We start from the raw sequence: 16,768 nt of genomic DNA, 5'->3' as shown, positions 1-16,768 counted from the left end.
TTTGGCTTGCCGCAACACACACACACACACACACACACAGGTCGAGAGCTCGAGGTGTTCGTAATCAACCGCGCGTTGCTGTCCTATTGCAAAGCGCTGCACCTGGGCAAGGCGACGGCCATCTTCAACCTTATGCACCCTCACCCCACCAGGCTCTCCTACAGCACACACACCGAGGTACCACCCTAACACACGACACGACCAACGACACCACTCCAGACCGGCCCCACTCTATGCGTGCAGTGTTGTGCGCGAGACCTCGACTCATCATCCCCTCTTTTTTCCTTCAGGGCCTCCCCGAGCCGCTATGCGAGCCAGACGATGACACCTATGTGATCTACATGAATCTGTTGGAGAAGATCGCCGACTTGTCGTATGGCCTCCCACACCTTCTTCTTCTTCTTCGAAACCAAAGCGTTTTTATGACGTTAATGAGGGTGGGCGGCAATGCAGGAGGAAAGGGCAAGTGAACTACATCAAGGAGCCGATCCCCTCGCAGGAGGAGGTGCTGGAGCTGGCGAAGCAGGCCTACGGCATGGCGCTGCAGACCATGATGATCCCGCCGTACGATGTCTTCGCCCGCATGCTCAGCCTCTACGTCGGCGCAAAGCAGATCGGCCGAGCCGACGTTGTCTTCTCGCAAATGAAGGAGGCCGGACACGACCCCCGGCCCGAGCACTACCGACAGCTCATCGAGGTACCACCCACGCACGAAACACGACACCAAACAAGACACCTCGCCTTGGACTGACACGCACAACACTTGCGGTATCGCGACAGGGATTCCGTTCGGTTGGGAATCAGAGCGCAGCGCAAAACCTGCAGCGCGAGATGCAACGGAGGCACAGTGAATAGAACAACAACAACCACAACAAAGAGTAACCCGCATCTTGTCATCCACAAGCATCTCGCGCGAAGTGACCAAAACACCACTCTGTTTAACTCCGTAATTGCTCCGCGGCCACAAGTGGCGGAAAACATTTTGTTGCACCGCGAGACTGGCGAGGAGAGAGATGGGAGTGCAGAGGGCAGTTGTGGCGCTGGTGCTGGTGGTTTGCTTGGTCGGCTGGGCGCAGGGCCGTGTGGTTGAGGACAACTTCAACCAGCAGCAAACCCCCCTCGAATTTATGGCCAAGTTCTGCTATTCCGATGCCGGTTTGCCTCCCTCTTTTGCCTTCCACCTCTCAGATTTCTGATTAAATTACATTTGTGCAGCCATTATCGTTTGTTTGAGATTTTGTTTTTTTAAAAAAACATCATTCTTCATCCTTATGATCCTAGGAGAACAAGCGTACGCTGGTTCCACAGCGTTTATTTCGTCAATATTATTTATGTAACATAATTATTGTTTCTTATTACTTTTCGTTCCCTTTTTCTCCGCTGAACGATCGCCTGGCGTTTGCCCTGTGCGCGTGTGAGCAGGCAAGGGGCTGATGCGATTCACGCCGGGCAACATCAAGAACGAGACCGACCTCATGCTCCTCACATTCGATGACACCGTGTGGGATGAGGTCTACGACAAGGGCCTCTCCTGCGAGAAGGTAAACGCAACGCAACGCAACGCAACGCAACGCAACGCAACGCGGCATGCTGATTTGGAAATGTTTTGTTGGCTGGTGATGCGTTCAGGTTCGACAAATTGCACAGAACAGTGGCCGGGCGGCAGGTGTGCAGCCGATCATGGCCAACCACCTCCTCCTGACGCACTTCTCCGACAAGACACGCCCCAGGTGCGCGCTCAGCCTCGGCCACAACGTCTCCTGTGGGGAGTGCTTACATGTGACTCACCAACGGCGGTTGATGCCGCACAACACCGCGTTTATCCAACAGGTACTGGTACTTTGCCGTCTCGCGGTGCGAGAAGGGTCCCATCGACTTCAAGTACACGCTCGAGATGCTCAACCACGGTTCGTTGATTATGAATTATTTGGTATTTATTATTATTTATGTGTTTATTTATTTACATGTTTTTTGAATATACAGGTGACTACTGGCAAGAGCAGTTCTCGTATGAAGACCAGGGTAATCCTCAATCTTGAATGCTCGCCACCGCTTGAATCAGTGTTAGTGAAGCTAACGATCCCGTCGGTGGTGCATCTCAATCCAGGCCTTGCTGTATTGTACCTGTGCTACTTCCTATTCTACTTCATCGTGGGCGCGCTTGTCGTCGCTCTCCTCTCGCTCAAGTGGCGCAATGGCACCTTTGGCACTGTCACCCAGGTATATTCATTAATTAATTTTATTATTATTATTATTATTATTGATGTTTCTTGCCTCAGTGCCACTCGGTTTGATCATACCCACTTACTGACTTCGGCCCGTGAACGATCTTGTGGGATACCAGCTGTTCCAACTGTGGGTCGGTGTCATCCTGCTCGAGATGTGCAGCAAGTTCTTCATGTTCATCCACGAGGCCATCTACGCAGATGACGGCATCGGTGCTACGGGTGTGCTCGGCTTCGGCGACGGTACCACCGCCACCTCGCTCAATGCCATTGCTGCAATGAACTGCGGGGTTCGTGCCGACAGTAGGTCGGGCCACTCACACTCGCACGACGCGCAGTGCTGGAGATGTGCGGCCGAGTGCTGTTCGTGGGGCTCCTGATGCTGATGGCGAAGGGCTACACCCTGACAACCAACTACATCCACAACAAGGTGCTCCTGATCTGCATCTTCTGCGTGTGGTCGCTCTCCTACGTGGCCTTCTACATCTGGGAGAACATTGAGGACGAGGACATCTCCACCAACACCACCTTTGAGAGCGCGCCCGGCATCATCAACCTCGTCCTCCGCGGTACGCACTAAGCGATTGCTGAGAGCCGAGCTCGTTCAATGACACTAATGGCATACGTTCGGTGAACAGGTTTGATTTGGATGTACTTCGTGTTCAGCGTCTACCAGGACATTCAACGAACAGACAGCATCAGTACGTGCCCACCGGCTGCTGGGTTCGCGCGCGTGGCTATGGCGTAAATACTTAGGGGGCAATCGTTACTCGAACAGGCCCGGAAGACCAGGAGCGTGCTCGGCGGTCTGGCGAGGTGCTCCACGGGTACTCCAAGGAGATGAAGATCCGCTTCCACATCCCCTTCGCCGTTCTGGCTACCATCTGGTTCTTCATGCTGCCGCTCATGGTCATTGTCAGGTCCAAACTCTTCAATCCACTGCCCCCACGCTTTTTTTTATCGGCTGACATGATTGTGCTGGTTGTCGTGCACGTTTCTCGCACGTTTGCAGCCAGGGTTACGCCTCCTACTACCGTTACAAGACCATCATGGGCGTGTGCTACACGCTCAACTTCCTGATTGAACTGCTCGTTGGCGCCTGGTACGCCTTCCCGTCGTGTTTCCAGGTCGTAGCCACTTTTGCTTTACTATTAATTATTTTGCTAATTCCTCTCTGGATTGTTTTATTCGTGATTGGCAGGCTGTACCTGCCCAGGGATGGGCTCGAGCTGATCAACGGCCGAGGCATCTTCTTCGGCCTGCTGCCCAGCCGATTCGAGCAGGAGCACGCCAAGCTGTTCGGCGCGCCACCCAGCGAGGGCACCTTCAGCGGCCAACAGGAACTCCAGTACCTCAACAAGAGCGCTGCCCAGGACAACGCCCGCGCCTTCTCCAGCCCCTACGACTCTCTCTGATACGAGCGTACCCTTGCTCTTACATTCTGTCGACACTACTGGCCGAGCGGAGTCGTTTCTTGACAATTTCCCAGTTCGGCTTCTCTGCCGGTATATTTTTGTCGACGAGCGCTGGCTTTTATTTTTGTTTTTGCCTGCGTCAGCCAAACCCAACCCGACCTTCCGTAACCCCAGTGCCAGTCTCTCGACCTGATCACGTGTACACGTGTAGACGCCACACATCCCTTTGATCCACACAAACGTCAAATCAAAAGATGGAGGGACAAATCGAGAAATCGACAGAGCAGACCGCGCAGCAGCCGGAGCAGAAGCCCCAGCAGCAGCCGAAGGCCAAGAAGCAGCCCGCCCCGAAGAAGCAGCCTGCCCCGAAGAAGGCCGCGCCCGCTGCTGGCGAGAAGGTACCTGGCCACGTACGGTTGCATTTGTTTAATTCCCGCTCACGCCACGATCTAATTTTTGTCTTAATTCTGATTATTCAGAAAGCCAAGAAGGATGAAATCCGTCTGAAGAAGGAATTCCACAACACTACCCCGAAGGGTGAGAAGAAGGGTGCGTACAGTGAAATCGCGATAAAATTGGCTCTGAACAACAAAATCTGACTCAGATCGATCGTTTTACAGATATGTCACAGCCCATGCTGAATGAGTACGATCCGCCGGCCGTCGAGGCCGCGTGGTACGACTGGTGGGCCGCACAGGGCTTCTTCCGCGCTGATGAGAACGATCAGACCAAGGAGAAGTTCGTCATCGTCATCCCGCCGCCGAACGTCACCGGCAGCTTGCACATGGGCCATGCCCTTACCAACTCCATTCAGGACTCTCTGTGCAGATGGTACGTCAAAACCGCTCTGGTGACGCTCAGCGGAGTTAGGCCCACTGAATCCGATTTGAAAAACTAATCACTTGCCGCCCAATGCAGGCACCGCATGAGCGGTAAGAACGTCCTGTGGGTTCCGGGCACAGATCATGCCGGTATTGCCACGCAGGTCGTTGTCGAGAAGAAGCTGAAGAAGGAGCGCGATCTTTCGCGTCACGATCTCGGCCGCGAGAAGTTCATCGAGGAGGTTTGGCGGTGGAAGAACGATTATGGTGCTCAGATCTGCAATCAGCTTCGGCGATTGGGATCTTCCCTCGATTGGTCCCGCGAGGTTTTCACCATGGATGAGGTACTGCCAATCCGCTTCAGCAAATGCAGAGAAAATGTAACTTTTGTATTCACACGCCACTCCCTACTCAGAAACTGTCCGTTGCGGTCGTCGAAGCGTTCGTTCGCATGTACGAAAACGGTCTCATCTACCGTGGCACTCGCCTGGTCAACTGGTGTACCGAGCTCAAGACCGCCATTTCCGACGTCGAGGTCGAGCACAAGGACCTCAAGGGCCGCCACAAGATGAAGGTCCCCGGCTACGGCAAACAGGAGGTCGAGTTCGGTGTCCTCACTTCGTTCGCGTACCCCATCGAGAACTCGGAGGAGCAGATCGTCGTCTCCACCACCCGTATCGAGACCATGCTCGGAGATACCGCCATCGCCGTTCACCCGGATGACGAGCGCTACAAGCATCTCCACGGCAAGTTTGCGGTCCACCCTTTCAACGGCCGACGGATTCCCATCATCACCGACTCGATCCTCGTCGACAAGGAGGTCGGAACTGGTACGATTCTGGACCTGCTCTGGCACGCGCGCAAAGCACTCCAAATTTCTTAAAAGGTCACGTCGATGATGAACACACCCGAGCCCTAACGCAGTAATGCTGGGACACAATTCAGAACATCTAAGGGTCTGACACACACACCTCTGCGCTTATTATGTGCACAATATTTTGTGATCTTGCTTGGCCATCTGTGGACTTACCCTCTCGCCCTTATGTGTACAGGTGCTGTTAAGATCACACCCGCTCACGATCCCAAGGATTACGAGTGCGGTAAGAGGCACAGCCTGGAGATGATCAACATCTTCACCGATGACGGCCTCATCAACGAGGAGGGCGGTGCTCCCTTCACGGGCATGAAGCGCTTCGACGCTCGCGTTGCCGTCACGCAGGCGCTAGAGGAGAAGGGTCTGATCAGGGAGAGCCAGGACAACCCCATGATCATCCCCATCTGCTCGCGTACCAAGGACGTCATCGAGCCTCGCCTCAAGCCCCAGTGGTGGGTCCGATGCAAGGGCATGGCCGACGAGGCCGTCAAGGTACTCACTTCTTGACTTCTCCCTCATTCGGTAGAATTTACTCAGCGTTGTTGTATGTGATGAACACACCCGAGCCCTAACGCAGTAATGCTGGGACACAATTCAGAACATCTAAGGGTCTGACTATACATTTATTTTTTGTATAGAAAACAACACGCTCACGCACAGAAGCATCTTTTCTAGGCCTGGCTCAATCCTTAACTGACCATCAATTTTTCTTTACTCGCTGCACAGGCGGTTAGGGAGAAGCGCCTGGAGATCGTTCCCTCGATGCACGAGGCTGTCTGGTACAGATGGCTGGAGAACATCCAGGATTGGTGCATTTCTCGCCAGCTCTGGTGGGGCCACCGCATCCCTGCCTACCTCGTCCACATCGACGGACAGCCCACCCCTGATGTACGTCTTCCCCTTACGGAGTGGGCTTGATCCATTCGACTGACGTAATCCGTTTCACATCATGCAGCCAGAGGATCAGAACAACTGGGTTGTTGGTCGTTCGTATGACGACGCCTTCGCGAAGGCCAAGGCCAAGCACGCCGACGTCGCGCCGGAGAAGATCAAGCTCGAGCAGGACCCCGACGTCCTCGACACGTGGTTCTCTGCGGGCCTGTTCCCGTTCTCAGTCATGGGCTGGCCCAACGAAACTGCCGACCTCAAGGCCTTCTACCCCACTTCTCTCCTCGAGACGGGCCACGACATCCTGTTCTTCTGGGTCGCCCGCATGGTCATGATGGGCCTCAACCTCACCGGCCAGCTGCCCTTCTCGCAGGTACCTCCTTCATCGCCCCCTCCCTCCCTCACCGCAATCCCACACAATCCTCCGCTTCATATGATGTCAAAAACAAGGTCCGACGACTGAGGCGGCTTTAAATGGCTTTAATTTAAAGACTCGCTCCTGAGAGATCCTTTCTACGCCTCTGATGAAGCTTCACTGTTCTTTCATCACCACGACACTTACCCTGGGCGAACTCGCTTACTGACCACTGCTCTTTTACTCTGTCTAGGTCCTTCTGCACGCGATGGTCCGCGATGCTCACGGCAGGAAGATGTCCAAGTCGCTGGGCAACGTCGTTGATCCGATCGACGTCACGGAAGGCATCCGCCTGACGGATATGCACCAAAAGCTCCGCGAGGGTAACCTCGAGGCCTCCGAAGTCGAGAAGGCCATCAAGGGCCAGCAGAAGGACTTCCCGAACGGCATCAGCGAGTGCGGCACCGACGCCATGCGCTTCGCCCTCTGCGCCTACACCTCGCAGGGGCGCGACATCAACCTCGACATCAACCGCGTCGTCAGCTATCGTCACTTCTGCAACAAGCTCTGGAACGCCACCAAGTTCGCGCTCATGAACCTCGGCGCCGACTACGCGCCCCTCGCCTCGCCTGACGTCACCGGCCAGGAGAGCATCATGGAGAAGTGGATCCTCAGCCGCCTGCACTCAGCCGTCAAGGACGCCGACCAGGGATGGAAGTCGTTCGAGCTTGCCCAGTGCACCACCGCCATCTACAACTTCTGGCTCTACGAGCTGTGCGACGTCTACCTGGAGGCCATCAAGCCCGCCATGCGCAACAAGGGCAGCCCCGAGCAGAAGTCGGCTCAGCACACGCTCTACACGTGCCTCGACTATGGCCTCAAGCTGCTCCATCCGTTCATGCCCTTCGTCACTGAGGAGCTCTACCAGCGCATCCCCAGGCGCCCCGGCGACAACATCTGCAGCATCATGGTCTCCCCCTACCCCAAGCCGGTACTGCCTCCCACCTTTTTTTATCACCAAAGCCTTTTCATTCGCACACACATTATATATTCGTGGTTTCCATGTCGATGATGAACACACCCGAGCCCTAACGCAGTAATGCTGGGACACAATTCAGAACATCTAAGGGTCTGACACATGCAAATTTCCACTTCACATAAAGTTACACCAGTATTGGTTGATTTGGAATAATCCCGCTCACCGTTCTCTTGTTCTCTCTTCTTCTTATCTGCAGGCGTACACCCAGGCGTGGGCCAACGAGAAGCTGGAGGCCGACGTCAAGCTGGCACAGGACATCATCCGTGCCTCGCGCGCCCTGCGTGCCGACAACGGCCTTCCGCCGAGCTCGAAGCCTACCTTCTTCCTCGAGTTCCACTCGGACGAGCTGAGGAACACCTTCCGAGGCTTCGCGCCCATCATCCTCACCCTCTCTGGTGCTTCGGAGGTCAACGTCCTCGAGGGCGACGCCAAGCCGCCCAGCGGCTGCGCTGTAAATATTCTCAACGAGAACGTTGAAATCCACATCTTCCTCAAGGTACCCCCTCCCTCCTACCCCGCCACTTTATATTCATCACTCCACCTGCATCTTGTCGATGACGATAGTTTGAAAATGATAATAACTGATTATATCATACTTTTTTGTCACTACCACTGAGGCAACCTTCATTAGCTTCTCCTTCTTGAGCTCCACCACTCTCTCTTCGCCGACATGTCTAATCTTCCTATGCGTGCGCCACACAATACAGGGCTTGATCGACCCCGACGTCGAAGTCAAGAAGCTGGAGAAGAAGCTCGGCGAGTCGACCACGCAGCTCGAGACTCTCGAGAAGAAGATGAAGGCGCCCATGTACGAGGACAAGGTCCCCGCCGCCGTCAAGCAGTCCAACACCGAGCGCGTCGGCAAGCTGAACCAGGAGATCGAAGCCATCAAGCAGGCCATCGAGAAGTTCAAGGCCATGAAGGCCAACTAGAGTCCAGTCACCGCCCTCCGGAGCCACGAAGTTGCAGCTGCTTGCCGTCTCTTTGTGAGCGGACCACCACCAACCATCGTCGCCACCTCGTTCCCTCTCGATTCCTTTTGTGCAGCCCACCAGTTTGTTGGTGAAGATACCCTTGAATACACTTTATACATAGCAGCACCACCCACCCTTCTTGTTGTTGTTCGCGACCTTCTTGGTAAAATAAAAAGAAAGACAAAAAGAAAAAAGAAATCGGGTGCAACCTTGTTTTGTGGCAGGCAGAGATGGAAGAACGAGGGAGGAGCAAAGCGGCACTGGAGGGCCGAGATGCGGTCGATGCGGCGATGGCAGCGCTCATGAGGCTCCTCAAGCTGGCTTCGGCGCCGGTGCCTGCCTCTCGCCCGGGTTCCGCCGACACCAGCAGTGACATGGAAGCGGAAGGGGGCGCGTCAACTCAAGCAGAAATGGAGGGCGCTGCGTCGGCCTCCGCTGCTCGACATGCCGCCACCCTCCCACTACTCGCCGCTCTCGCCGTGGAGTCATCCTCTTCATCTTCAGCCGACATCTCGCCCGGCACCGCACACGAAGCACATCAGGACACGGTACGCGTAAATAACCAAATAATAGATAATAAATAAATAAATAACTTAGTCACAGCCTTTTTATTGTTTAATTCTATTTATCATTTTACTTATTCGTTGCTACGTCTTCAGCTGCGGGAGCTGGAGGAGCGACGAGAGGCCTTGCGTGTGGAAGTGGCCAAGCGACGCGCGGCCGTGGATGGCGTGGCCCGGCGCCTGTGGCAGCTGCACGCGCAGACCACCACCCTTCTCGCTTCCACTCCATCATCGCCCTCTTCCTAAACACCTCCATCATCTTTTTATGCCTATGTGCAACTCTCTACACGTTTCTTCATGTAGAGAGGATCAAGCCCTAGCTACTAGAAGCGAGGCGGTGTTGGTGTACTACTTACTCCTGGCGGCAGGACGGTGGCCTGGTTGTCGATGAGCTGCTTGTAGATGTTGCTCACGGTGGCGGCGGAGATGGAGGCCGCCTGGGCGATGTCCTGCGGCGATCTCGACTCGCCCTTCAGCTTGGAGGCCAGCAGGATGGCCCCCGCCGCGATCGACGACGGCCTCTTGCCCTCCAGCAACCCAGCAGCCCGGTCGGCGATCGCCATCGCCAGGCTCACCACCGCATGCGACAGCCTCAGCTTCGAACAGAACCGGTTCTGTGCGCATAGTGTTAGCTCACTGACGATGATGGTGATGATGGCGATGATGGTGATGATGATGGTAATGATGATGGTGACGCGTACGACGAGGTCTGAACCGGCTGTGGCGCTGCGGATCTGCTGCTCGGAGGCGGGGAGGGCCTTCTTGAGCATGTTGTAGTAGTGGCGGATGTCCTTGTCGGCGAGGTCGGTGTGCCCGGCCAGCTCTTTGAAGGTGCGCGGCACCTTGGCCTCCCTGCAGGCCATGTAGATGACCGCCGCCTCCAGTGCGTTCTTCTTGAACAGCATCTTCCGCCGCTTGGCCGCAAACGCCGAGTACATCTCCTTGGCGATCAGCTGATGTGCCCACCACAACATGTCGATGTTATGCATGAATGATCAAGCATCAGTGAGTGAGTCTACAACTACAAAACTGTACCCTGATCTTCTCGGGCAGAGCGATCAGGTCCGCGATGTGCGAGAGAGTGGCGTAGCCCGAGAGGACCTTGCGGTCATCTTTGTCGGTCTGGCTGCGGGCCTGCAGCCGGGCCAGCTGGGTGCCGCCGCTGCCAGGACGGCGGAGCGTGGTGGTCTGACTGACGGCAGACTGCGCGGGGGGACTGGTGGCGATGTTGCAGCCGAGGCCGCCCGAAGGCAGCGACTCATCAGCCCGACTGGCGCGACTCGGGTCGTCGCCTTCGTTGTCAGCGAAGTTGCGCCACTCGGAGCGCGTGTCTATGATGCGGTCGGGCACCACCAGACCGCACTGTAGGCAGATGGTGTCGCCCGATGCAAAGTCTACATGTGTGCCACACAGGAGAGAAGGAGGGGATCATCCGCGACAACTCCTCTACCTCTCACCCCTCCCCCCCAAACAATGAAGACACCAATGCAGGCGTGCACGCATCGCATGCAATGTACCCTCAATGAAGTCGCTGGTCCCGCAGTCGTGACACACGTCCTGAGCGAACCATTGGTCCCATCTGGGTTGGAAGTCTGTAGATGGGAGCGTCATCATCTCCATACCCGCTTCAACCGACACGTTCATCCAGTCCTTCTGACTGCTTGCCTACGCGCCACTTGGCAACCTTCTCTTCTCGCCTCAAACTTTCCGCCGACGCCAGGGGCTGGGTGTGATGCCTTGGCTGTGCGGCCTCTCCAGCTTTATGTCTGAGCTTGTCCGCTGCCGTTATGGGACCAGGCTGGTTTCACCGAAAATTGTGTTTTGATTTTTTTCCTCTCTTTGGCCGAACGTTCAGCCGTCCATCTCGTCTTCCTCTTCGTCGCTCCAGGCGTCTCCGTCGACATCCTGGGTGTGTGCTGCTGATGATGACTGTTGTCGTTCGTCGCCCTCGTCTGTGGCCTCATCCTCCACCAGCTCCGCCTCATCCATGCTCGGCACCCAACACAACAGTTGGTTGTCATTGCCTCCGCTGTACAATTCCTGTCGTGTATGGTGTGTGTGTGTTGAGTTGGCGCCTTTGTCGCACGAGTGCGCGCAGGGGAGGAGTACCTGGAGGTGCGGATGAAAGACGCAGCAGTTGACCTTGTCAAAGTGGCCGCGTAGCAGGCTGAGGGTGCGCCCGGTGTGGGCCTCGAGCGCGAGGATGTCCGACCCGTTGGGGTGGTAGAGCACCTGCCCGTCCGACGATATCGCCATCTGACTCCCCTTCTCCGCCGCATTCTTGACCCCTGCAAAATTGACCTACAGCCCCTCCCACACCGCACGCGTGAGTGCCGCACGCGCACGACACACGTTCATCACACACACGCACAAGAGGAGTGTACCAGCGTGTTTCTGCCGGTGTCGGCGTTCCACATGTGTATCTTGTTGTCCTTGCCGGAACTGTACAGGAAGAGACCGTCGGGGGACCAACACAGGGAAGTGACGGGCTCGTCGTGTGCCGTCACCGACGTCGGCGCGCCGCCCTTGGCGCTCACGTTTTCTGTTGTCACGCACACGCACACGCACACGTACGCGCACACGCAGCAATCAGTGTCTTGTGCAGAAACTTCATGCACAGCGCGCACGGCCGCGCGTACTGAGTCGCAGTGTTCGGTTGGTCTCCAAGGCCGTCTGACTGTTGTGTTGGTCGAGCGACAGCAGGCAGCCCGATCGCCGAATGTCCCACAGCCGAATCGTCTTGTCCACCGACGCGCTGGCCAGAAGGTACTCGTTGGTGGGCGACCACTGCACGGCCAGAATCGCCTCTCGGTGCCCTGTCCAATCAACCGTCAGTCCGTGTTGTGTGTCACGTGTGTCGTGTCGTGTCGTGTCGTGTCGTGTCGTGTCGTGTCGTGTCGTGTCAGGAGGTACCGAGGAGGCAATGCGTGCTGCCGCCGGTCATAGGGTCGCACAGGCGCACCTTTTGGTCGCCCGACCCAGCAGCCACGAGGGCGTGTCGCGTGGCGATGGGCGACAGTGATATGCTGTACACCGGCAACGGCATCTCGAACTGGCACACCACCTTCACAACACGACACACACGACACACACCACACACACACGACACACACCACACGGTTGAGGAGGAGCAGGTGGTTGATCGCTTGGGGGTGATGGAGAAAGGGTACCCGTTGCGCGTTGGTGTCCCACGCGTTGACCTTGTGGTCGAAGGAGCCCGAGAAAAACATGCCCGTGTCGTGCGTGTACCAGGCTATGCTCGACACGCCATGCGTGTGCCTGGGCCAGCGCGCAAGCCGTGCCCACTGTGAGCAACGTCTAGAGATGGGGGTGGCATTTTGAATGGTGGAGGTGGAACGTACCCACCTCGCTTGGCGAGGAAGAGGGGCGTTATAGCGGCACGTCGTCGTGGGTTGCCACCAAATTGGTGCAAATCGAACACCGAAATCGTTCCATCTCCAGCACCGGCCAGCAAGCTTTGTGATGCATCACGTTTCAAGTTCAGCTGGATTGAACCAGGGTCGTCTTTGTAGGCGGGCATGAGTGTGCACGTACTAGCGGGCTTCTACGAGGTCGATGGCGAGGGAGGTGAAGGCGGCATGATTTGCGCTGGTGATCTCACGCTTGCCGCTCAGGTCGAGGTCGTAGGCTCTCCGCGCGGCCTCTGCACGCGCCATCGCCTGAGGTGCCACCTCTCCCGTCTCCCTGCTTGCCAACCACCTCAACATCCCTTCGCCAACATCCAAATAAATAATGATGATTTCTTTTTATTTGTTTTTACCATTTTATTTAGACATATTTACACGCACAAGAAGAAGAGAGGCTGCGGCGTGCATCACGCCAAGGCCTCCTCGTGCACGTCGAGGGCGGTTCGCGGGAGGCTGTTCGCAGAGAAGAGCTCCTCCTCGAAGTTGAATAGCGCCACAAAGAAGCCTCGGTTGGGGTACACGAAGGGCCGCTTCTCACGCACCAGCAAGAGGGCCTCTCTCAGTTGCAGCTTCTCGTAGTGCATGATAAAGGCCTAGTGGAGAAGACGAGACAAGGAGGGATGAACGATATGAGCACGCGTCATAGCCGAACAAGCATGTGCGTGCGAACGTACGATCGCGATGGTGGCCGAACGAGACACGCCAGCGGCGCAGTGCACGAGGACACGACCGCCCAGTTGGTAAGCCGAAAGGATGAACTCGAAGGCGGCGTCGAACTGGCCGCGAATGTCAAACTCGCAATCTGCAGAGAGCCAAGTTGAGGTCGAAGTTGAATCGAAATGGAAGGAGATTCTTTCTGGATGTGGAAACAAATCGAAATTGAGAGCGAAATGGAACGTACGGTCGGCAATGCTTAGCCAGCGGTATACGATGCCCGAGCCCTGGAGCACGGTTTCATTGAGTCCCACCTCGTCGGCGACGTTGAGTATATGGGTGATCTGATTTTCCTGCAACCACAGCGGATCCTGCGCTGAGCAGGCGCTGCCCAAGAAGAGACGTCCGTCGATGGCCGACGCGCGTTCGCTGCCGTTGTAGGACGTGGGTGGGGTGAACAAGGCCGCTATGTGGGCCTCGAGCTTGAGCTCTTCCACAACGGTACGCCGTCTGGCCTCGATCTTGGCCTTGTAGTAGGTGTAGAAGGCTTCCCAATTGTTGAATCCATTCGGGCTCTGGCTTTTCGAGTTGGAGCCTCTGCGGGAAGTTGTCGAGCTTCGCCTTCGACGTCGAGGTGCTTGATTTGTAGAATGTGGCGGCGAGTCGGGAAGTTTTGGCACACGATCGATCTCGAACGCAAACTGTAGATTGCCGTCTTCTGGCGTGGCAGAGCATGTAGATGGAGCTTGTGAGATGGTGGTGGAACCTGCTGGCTGCGGCTGAGAAGCCCCCGAAGTCACGGGCGGTGACGAAGCTAGAAGGTGCTCCCTCATTCTCCCGCAATCCGAAAGAAGTGGAAACGAAGAGGATGGATTCAATCGTGGTCGCACTCGTCAAGGCGAAACAGTGAGAGGAGACCGAACTGACCGAAGAGGGAAGTTGGGGAACCACACGCACATCCTTCTACCTGGAACTGCTGTGTTGTGTGGGGAGGCACTGCTGCGATGCTCGAAGCAACAAATGGCACTTTATTCTTGTCATTCCACAGCCGAAGTTCGGCAGAATACCCACCAAGCACCAGGAGGGGGGGACAAAGTACCACACCGATCGCACTCATCGAGGTGGACAGTGATCCTGCGACCACGACAGGTGAGCACCCTCTTGCCGGTCGTGTTCTCTGTTCGTTTGGAATCCGCTAGCGACTTGTTCGTTCTTCTGTTCGTAGTACCTACCTGCTATTGAAATGAGGGGGTGAGGCTAACGAAACAGCCGTGCAGGTCAGAAACCTCCACACAGAAACGCACACGCCCAAGAGCAACGAAACGACACGAACCACGCCCACCACACTACACGCCCAACGACACGCGAAATGCCAATTTACACACACCCCAACGCAAGACGACCTACACGACACGACACAAAAGCAGAACACCACCACAAGACACAACGACAACATACGATCACAAGGATATGGTTCAGGTTGATTTAACTGCGCGCAAACGGAGGTAGCAGAGATGATTAGAAGTTAAGCATGACACGACTGGACACTACACATACACATTTAAAGTACGAACCACACAACACAACACGACACCACCATACGTATCTCGTACACCTGGCACGCCACACCACCATTGGCCCGGATTGGGTCAAAATTTTAATGAGGCGGCGTCCGCCTTCGTGTGTGTGCGCGTGCGCGAGTGCGTGTGCGTGTGCGTGTGCGAGAGCGGAAGAGAGCAAGAGACCAACGCGCGCGGGCGGCGCTGGTCTGGTCTGAGCTCAGAGGCCGTTGTCCATGAAGGTGGGCTCGCACTTGTCCGCGATGCGGGCGTTCTTGAGGTCCTCCATGCGCTGCTGGCGGTCGAGCTCCGGGTCGTAGGCCTTGTGGCGCCTCTCCACCCAGACCTCCCACATGCTCAGGTGGCGCGGGTGCACCGCCACCCCGTGGTAGTCCTTGCGGCGGCCCTCCATGACGTACTGCCAGTAGCGCTCCTGCTCGCGGAGGTCGAGGCCCGTCGTGTCGGGCACCAAGACCAGGGTCATGATCCAGCCGGCGAGGCCGAACCAGGTGACGACCCAGAACTTGGTGTGGTTATCGATGTAGTGGTACAGGATGGCCGGGGCGAGGGCGCCGAGCTTGCCGACGGCGGCCGAGACGCCGTGGGCGGTGCCGCGGATCGAGGCGGGGAAGACCTCGGCGGCGAGGAGGAAGGTGGTGGAGTTGGGGCCGAACTGGTTCCAGAAGGAGCTGAAGAAGTAGATGAACTGGAACCACTGGATGCCGGCGCCCTCCTCGGTGAGGTCGTTATAGAGGATGGCGGCGATGATGAAGAGGATGAAGTCGGCCGCGAAGCCGTTGGCCTGCATCCACTTACGTCCGTACATCTTGTGGTCCATGAGGATCGCCGCCATGTAGTAGCCGACCAGCGACACGCCAATGTTGAGCAGGTTGTAGAGCCACGAGACCATGAGCGTCGACTTGCCGCCCGTGATCACGCCGATGAAGACGCCCGCGAAGATCTTGTTGCCGTAGAAGAAGAAGTCGTTGCAGAACCACGTCCCGGCCGTGCCGAGCACGCGGTGCCAGTAGTGGCCCATCGACAGCTTGAGCGACTTGACGTCGTAGCCCGAGATGTTAAGCCGCTCCTTGCTGTCGCGCAGCACGTTATCCTCGGGGTACTGCATCTTGTAGTAGCGCAGGTAGGCCAGGTAGAGGGTCGACACCGCGATGAACCCGAACTGCAGGCGGAACACCCACTGCGCGGCGAAGGCACCGTAGGGTGGCTCGGGTCCGCTGAAGGCCAGCAGGAGGAGGATGAGCACCAGCTGGTTGATGATCTGGCCCCAGCCCTGCATGAGGAATGCGAGCGAGACGGAGCGGCCGCGGTGCATGCGGTCCTCGACGCCCGAGGTGGGGGCCTGGTCGGTGCCCTCCATGGCGCGGGTCGAGGTCATCGGGTACTCGCCGCCGACGCCGAGGCCGTAGATGAAGAGACTCCACGCGTAGCAGATGACCCAGCCGTTGAGGTCGAGGCCCCACATGGCGGTGAGCATGACAGAGCCGAGGGTCATGATGAGCGCGTTCTGGACCATGCCGAAGCGACGACCGATCCAGTCGCCCTCGATGCCCACCATGATCTGGCCGACCACGATGCCTATGATCATGAGGTAGTCCACGGCGTGGATCCAGCCCTCCTCGCACACCTCATGCTTCTTCCAGCACTGCGGCCACACGGCGCTGAAGAGCGGCACAAGGTTGCCCACCGAGAACAGGGTGAAGCCCTCGACGAACAGGCCCAGGCCGTTGAGCACGTAGGTACCGAAGTAGGACGCGACGGGGCTCAGCGGGTCCTTCTTGATCATCTTCCCGAGCACCTTGAGCTCGCGCCAGGCCTCGGAGTTGCTCTTGCGGTTGACCCAGGCCATCTTCTTCAAGTAGGGCAGGTCGGCCCAGTAGGTCTTGTCCTCCGTGTAGATGTCCGGCGGGAAAAGGACCTCCTCCAGCTCCGCTTCGCTGTGTCCGGCGGGGACG

At 56.9% G+C, this 16,768-nt stretch overlaps 8 protein-coding genes across 8 annotated transcripts; 4 read left to right on the top strand and 4 right to left on the bottom strand.

Annotated features, from left to right (window-relative positions):
* Positions 1-33: 33 nt before the first annotated feature.
* Positions 34-855, top strand: ACA1_300900 (uncharacterized protein; the record flags this gene model as incomplete). The annotated part of the gene is made up of 4 exons (XM_004353316.1): positions 34-177; positions 291-373; positions 454-697; positions 781-855. Coding segments are annotated over 4 exons (546 nt in total), but the record flags the coding sequence as incomplete, so codon positions are not given.
* A 158-nt stretch (positions 856-1,013) lies between these two features.
* ACA1_300890 (uncharacterized protein) lies at positions 1,014-3,640 on the top strand (the record flags this gene model as incomplete). The annotated part of the gene is made up of 12 exons (XM_004353315.1): positions 1,014-1,155; positions 1,423-1,541; positions 1,675-1,730; positions 1,831-1,907; positions 1,984-2,022; positions 2,108-2,220; positions 2,345-2,468; positions 2,564-2,794; positions 2,864-2,926; positions 3,004-3,145; positions 3,238-3,327; positions 3,427-3,640. 12 exons carry the CDS (start codon positions 1,014-1,016, stop codon positions 3,638-3,640), a joined length of 1,410 nt encoding a protein of 469 aa, XP_004353367.1.
* A 254-nt stretch (positions 3,641-3,894) lies between these two features.
* On the top strand, positions 3,895-8,549 carry ACA1_300880 (valine-tRNA ligase; the record flags this gene model as incomplete). Its single annotated transcript, XM_004353314.1, has 11 exons — positions 3,895-4,038; positions 4,120-4,189; positions 4,261-4,471; positions 4,559-4,805; positions 4,877-5,291; positions 5,514-5,827; positions 6,062-6,223; positions 6,348-6,596; positions 6,832-7,569; positions 7,814-8,113; positions 8,325-8,549. 11 exons carry the CDS (start codon positions 3,895-3,897, stop codon positions 8,547-8,549), a joined length of 3,075 nt encoding a protein of 1,024 aa, XP_004353366.1.
* Positions 8,550-8,821: 272 nt separating this feature from the next.
* Positions 8,822-9,400, top strand: ACA1_300870 (uncharacterized protein; the record flags this gene model as incomplete). The annotated part of the gene is made up of 2 exons (XM_004353313.1): positions 8,822-9,139; positions 9,251-9,400. 2 exons carry the CDS (start codon positions 8,822-8,824, stop codon positions 9,398-9,400), a joined length of 468 nt encoding a protein of 155 aa, XP_004353365.1.
* Positions 9,401-9,477: 77 nt separating this feature from the next.
* On the bottom strand, positions 9,478-10,798 carry ACA1_300860 (transcription factor tfiib repeat domain containing protein; the record flags this gene model as incomplete). Its single annotated transcript, XM_004353312.1, has 3 exons — positions 9,478-10,107; positions 10,190-10,548; positions 10,672-10,798. The coding sequence occupies 3 exons, from the start codon at positions 10,796-10,798 to the stop codon at positions 9,478-9,480; spliced, it is 1,116 nt and encodes a 371-aa protein (XP_004353364.1).
* Positions 10,799-11,005: 207 nt separating this feature from the next.
* ACA1_300850 (CSA protein) lies at positions 11,006-12,831 on the bottom strand (the record flags this gene model as incomplete). Its single annotated transcript, XM_004353311.1, has 8 exons — positions 11,006-11,194; positions 11,264-11,455; positions 11,539-11,696; positions 11,794-11,970; positions 12,068-12,218; positions 12,325-12,433; positions 12,517-12,630; positions 12,710-12,831. The coding sequence occupies 8 exons, from the start codon at positions 12,829-12,831 to the stop codon at positions 11,006-11,008; spliced, it is 1,212 nt and encodes a 403-aa protein (XP_004353363.1).
* Positions 12,832-12,989: 158 nt separating this feature from the next.
* On the bottom strand, positions 12,990-14,069 carry ACA1_300840 (dual specificity phosphatase, catalytic domain containing protein; the record flags this gene model as incomplete). The annotated part of the gene is made up of 3 exons (XM_004353310.1): positions 12,990-13,175; positions 13,257-13,384; positions 13,484-14,069. The coding sequence occupies 3 exons, from the start codon at positions 14,067-14,069 to the stop codon at positions 12,990-12,992; spliced, it is 900 nt and encodes a 299-aa protein (XP_004353362.1).
* A 946-nt stretch (positions 14,070-15,015) lies between these two features.
* On the bottom strand, positions 15,016-16,662 carry ACA1_300830 (permeases of the major facilitator superfamily; the record flags this gene model as incomplete). Its single annotated transcript, XM_004353309.1, has 1 exon — positions 15,016-16,662. One exon carries the CDS (start codon positions 16,660-16,662, stop codon positions 15,016-15,018), a length of 1,647 nt encoding a protein of 548 aa, XP_004353361.1.
* Between the last annotated feature and the right edge of the window lie 106 nt (positions 16,663-16,768).

Source organism: Acanthamoeba castellanii (assembly GCF_000313135.1).
Source record: "Acanthamoeba castellanii str. Neff unplaced genomic scaffold scf7180000083147, whole genome shotgun sequence".
NCBI classification, from domain to species: Eukaryota; Discosea; order Longamoebia; family Acanthamoebidae; genus Acanthamoeba; species Acanthamoeba castellanii.
Note: the sequence above shows the minus strand (reverse complement) of the source record. Positions and strands in the feature narration are given on the sequence as shown.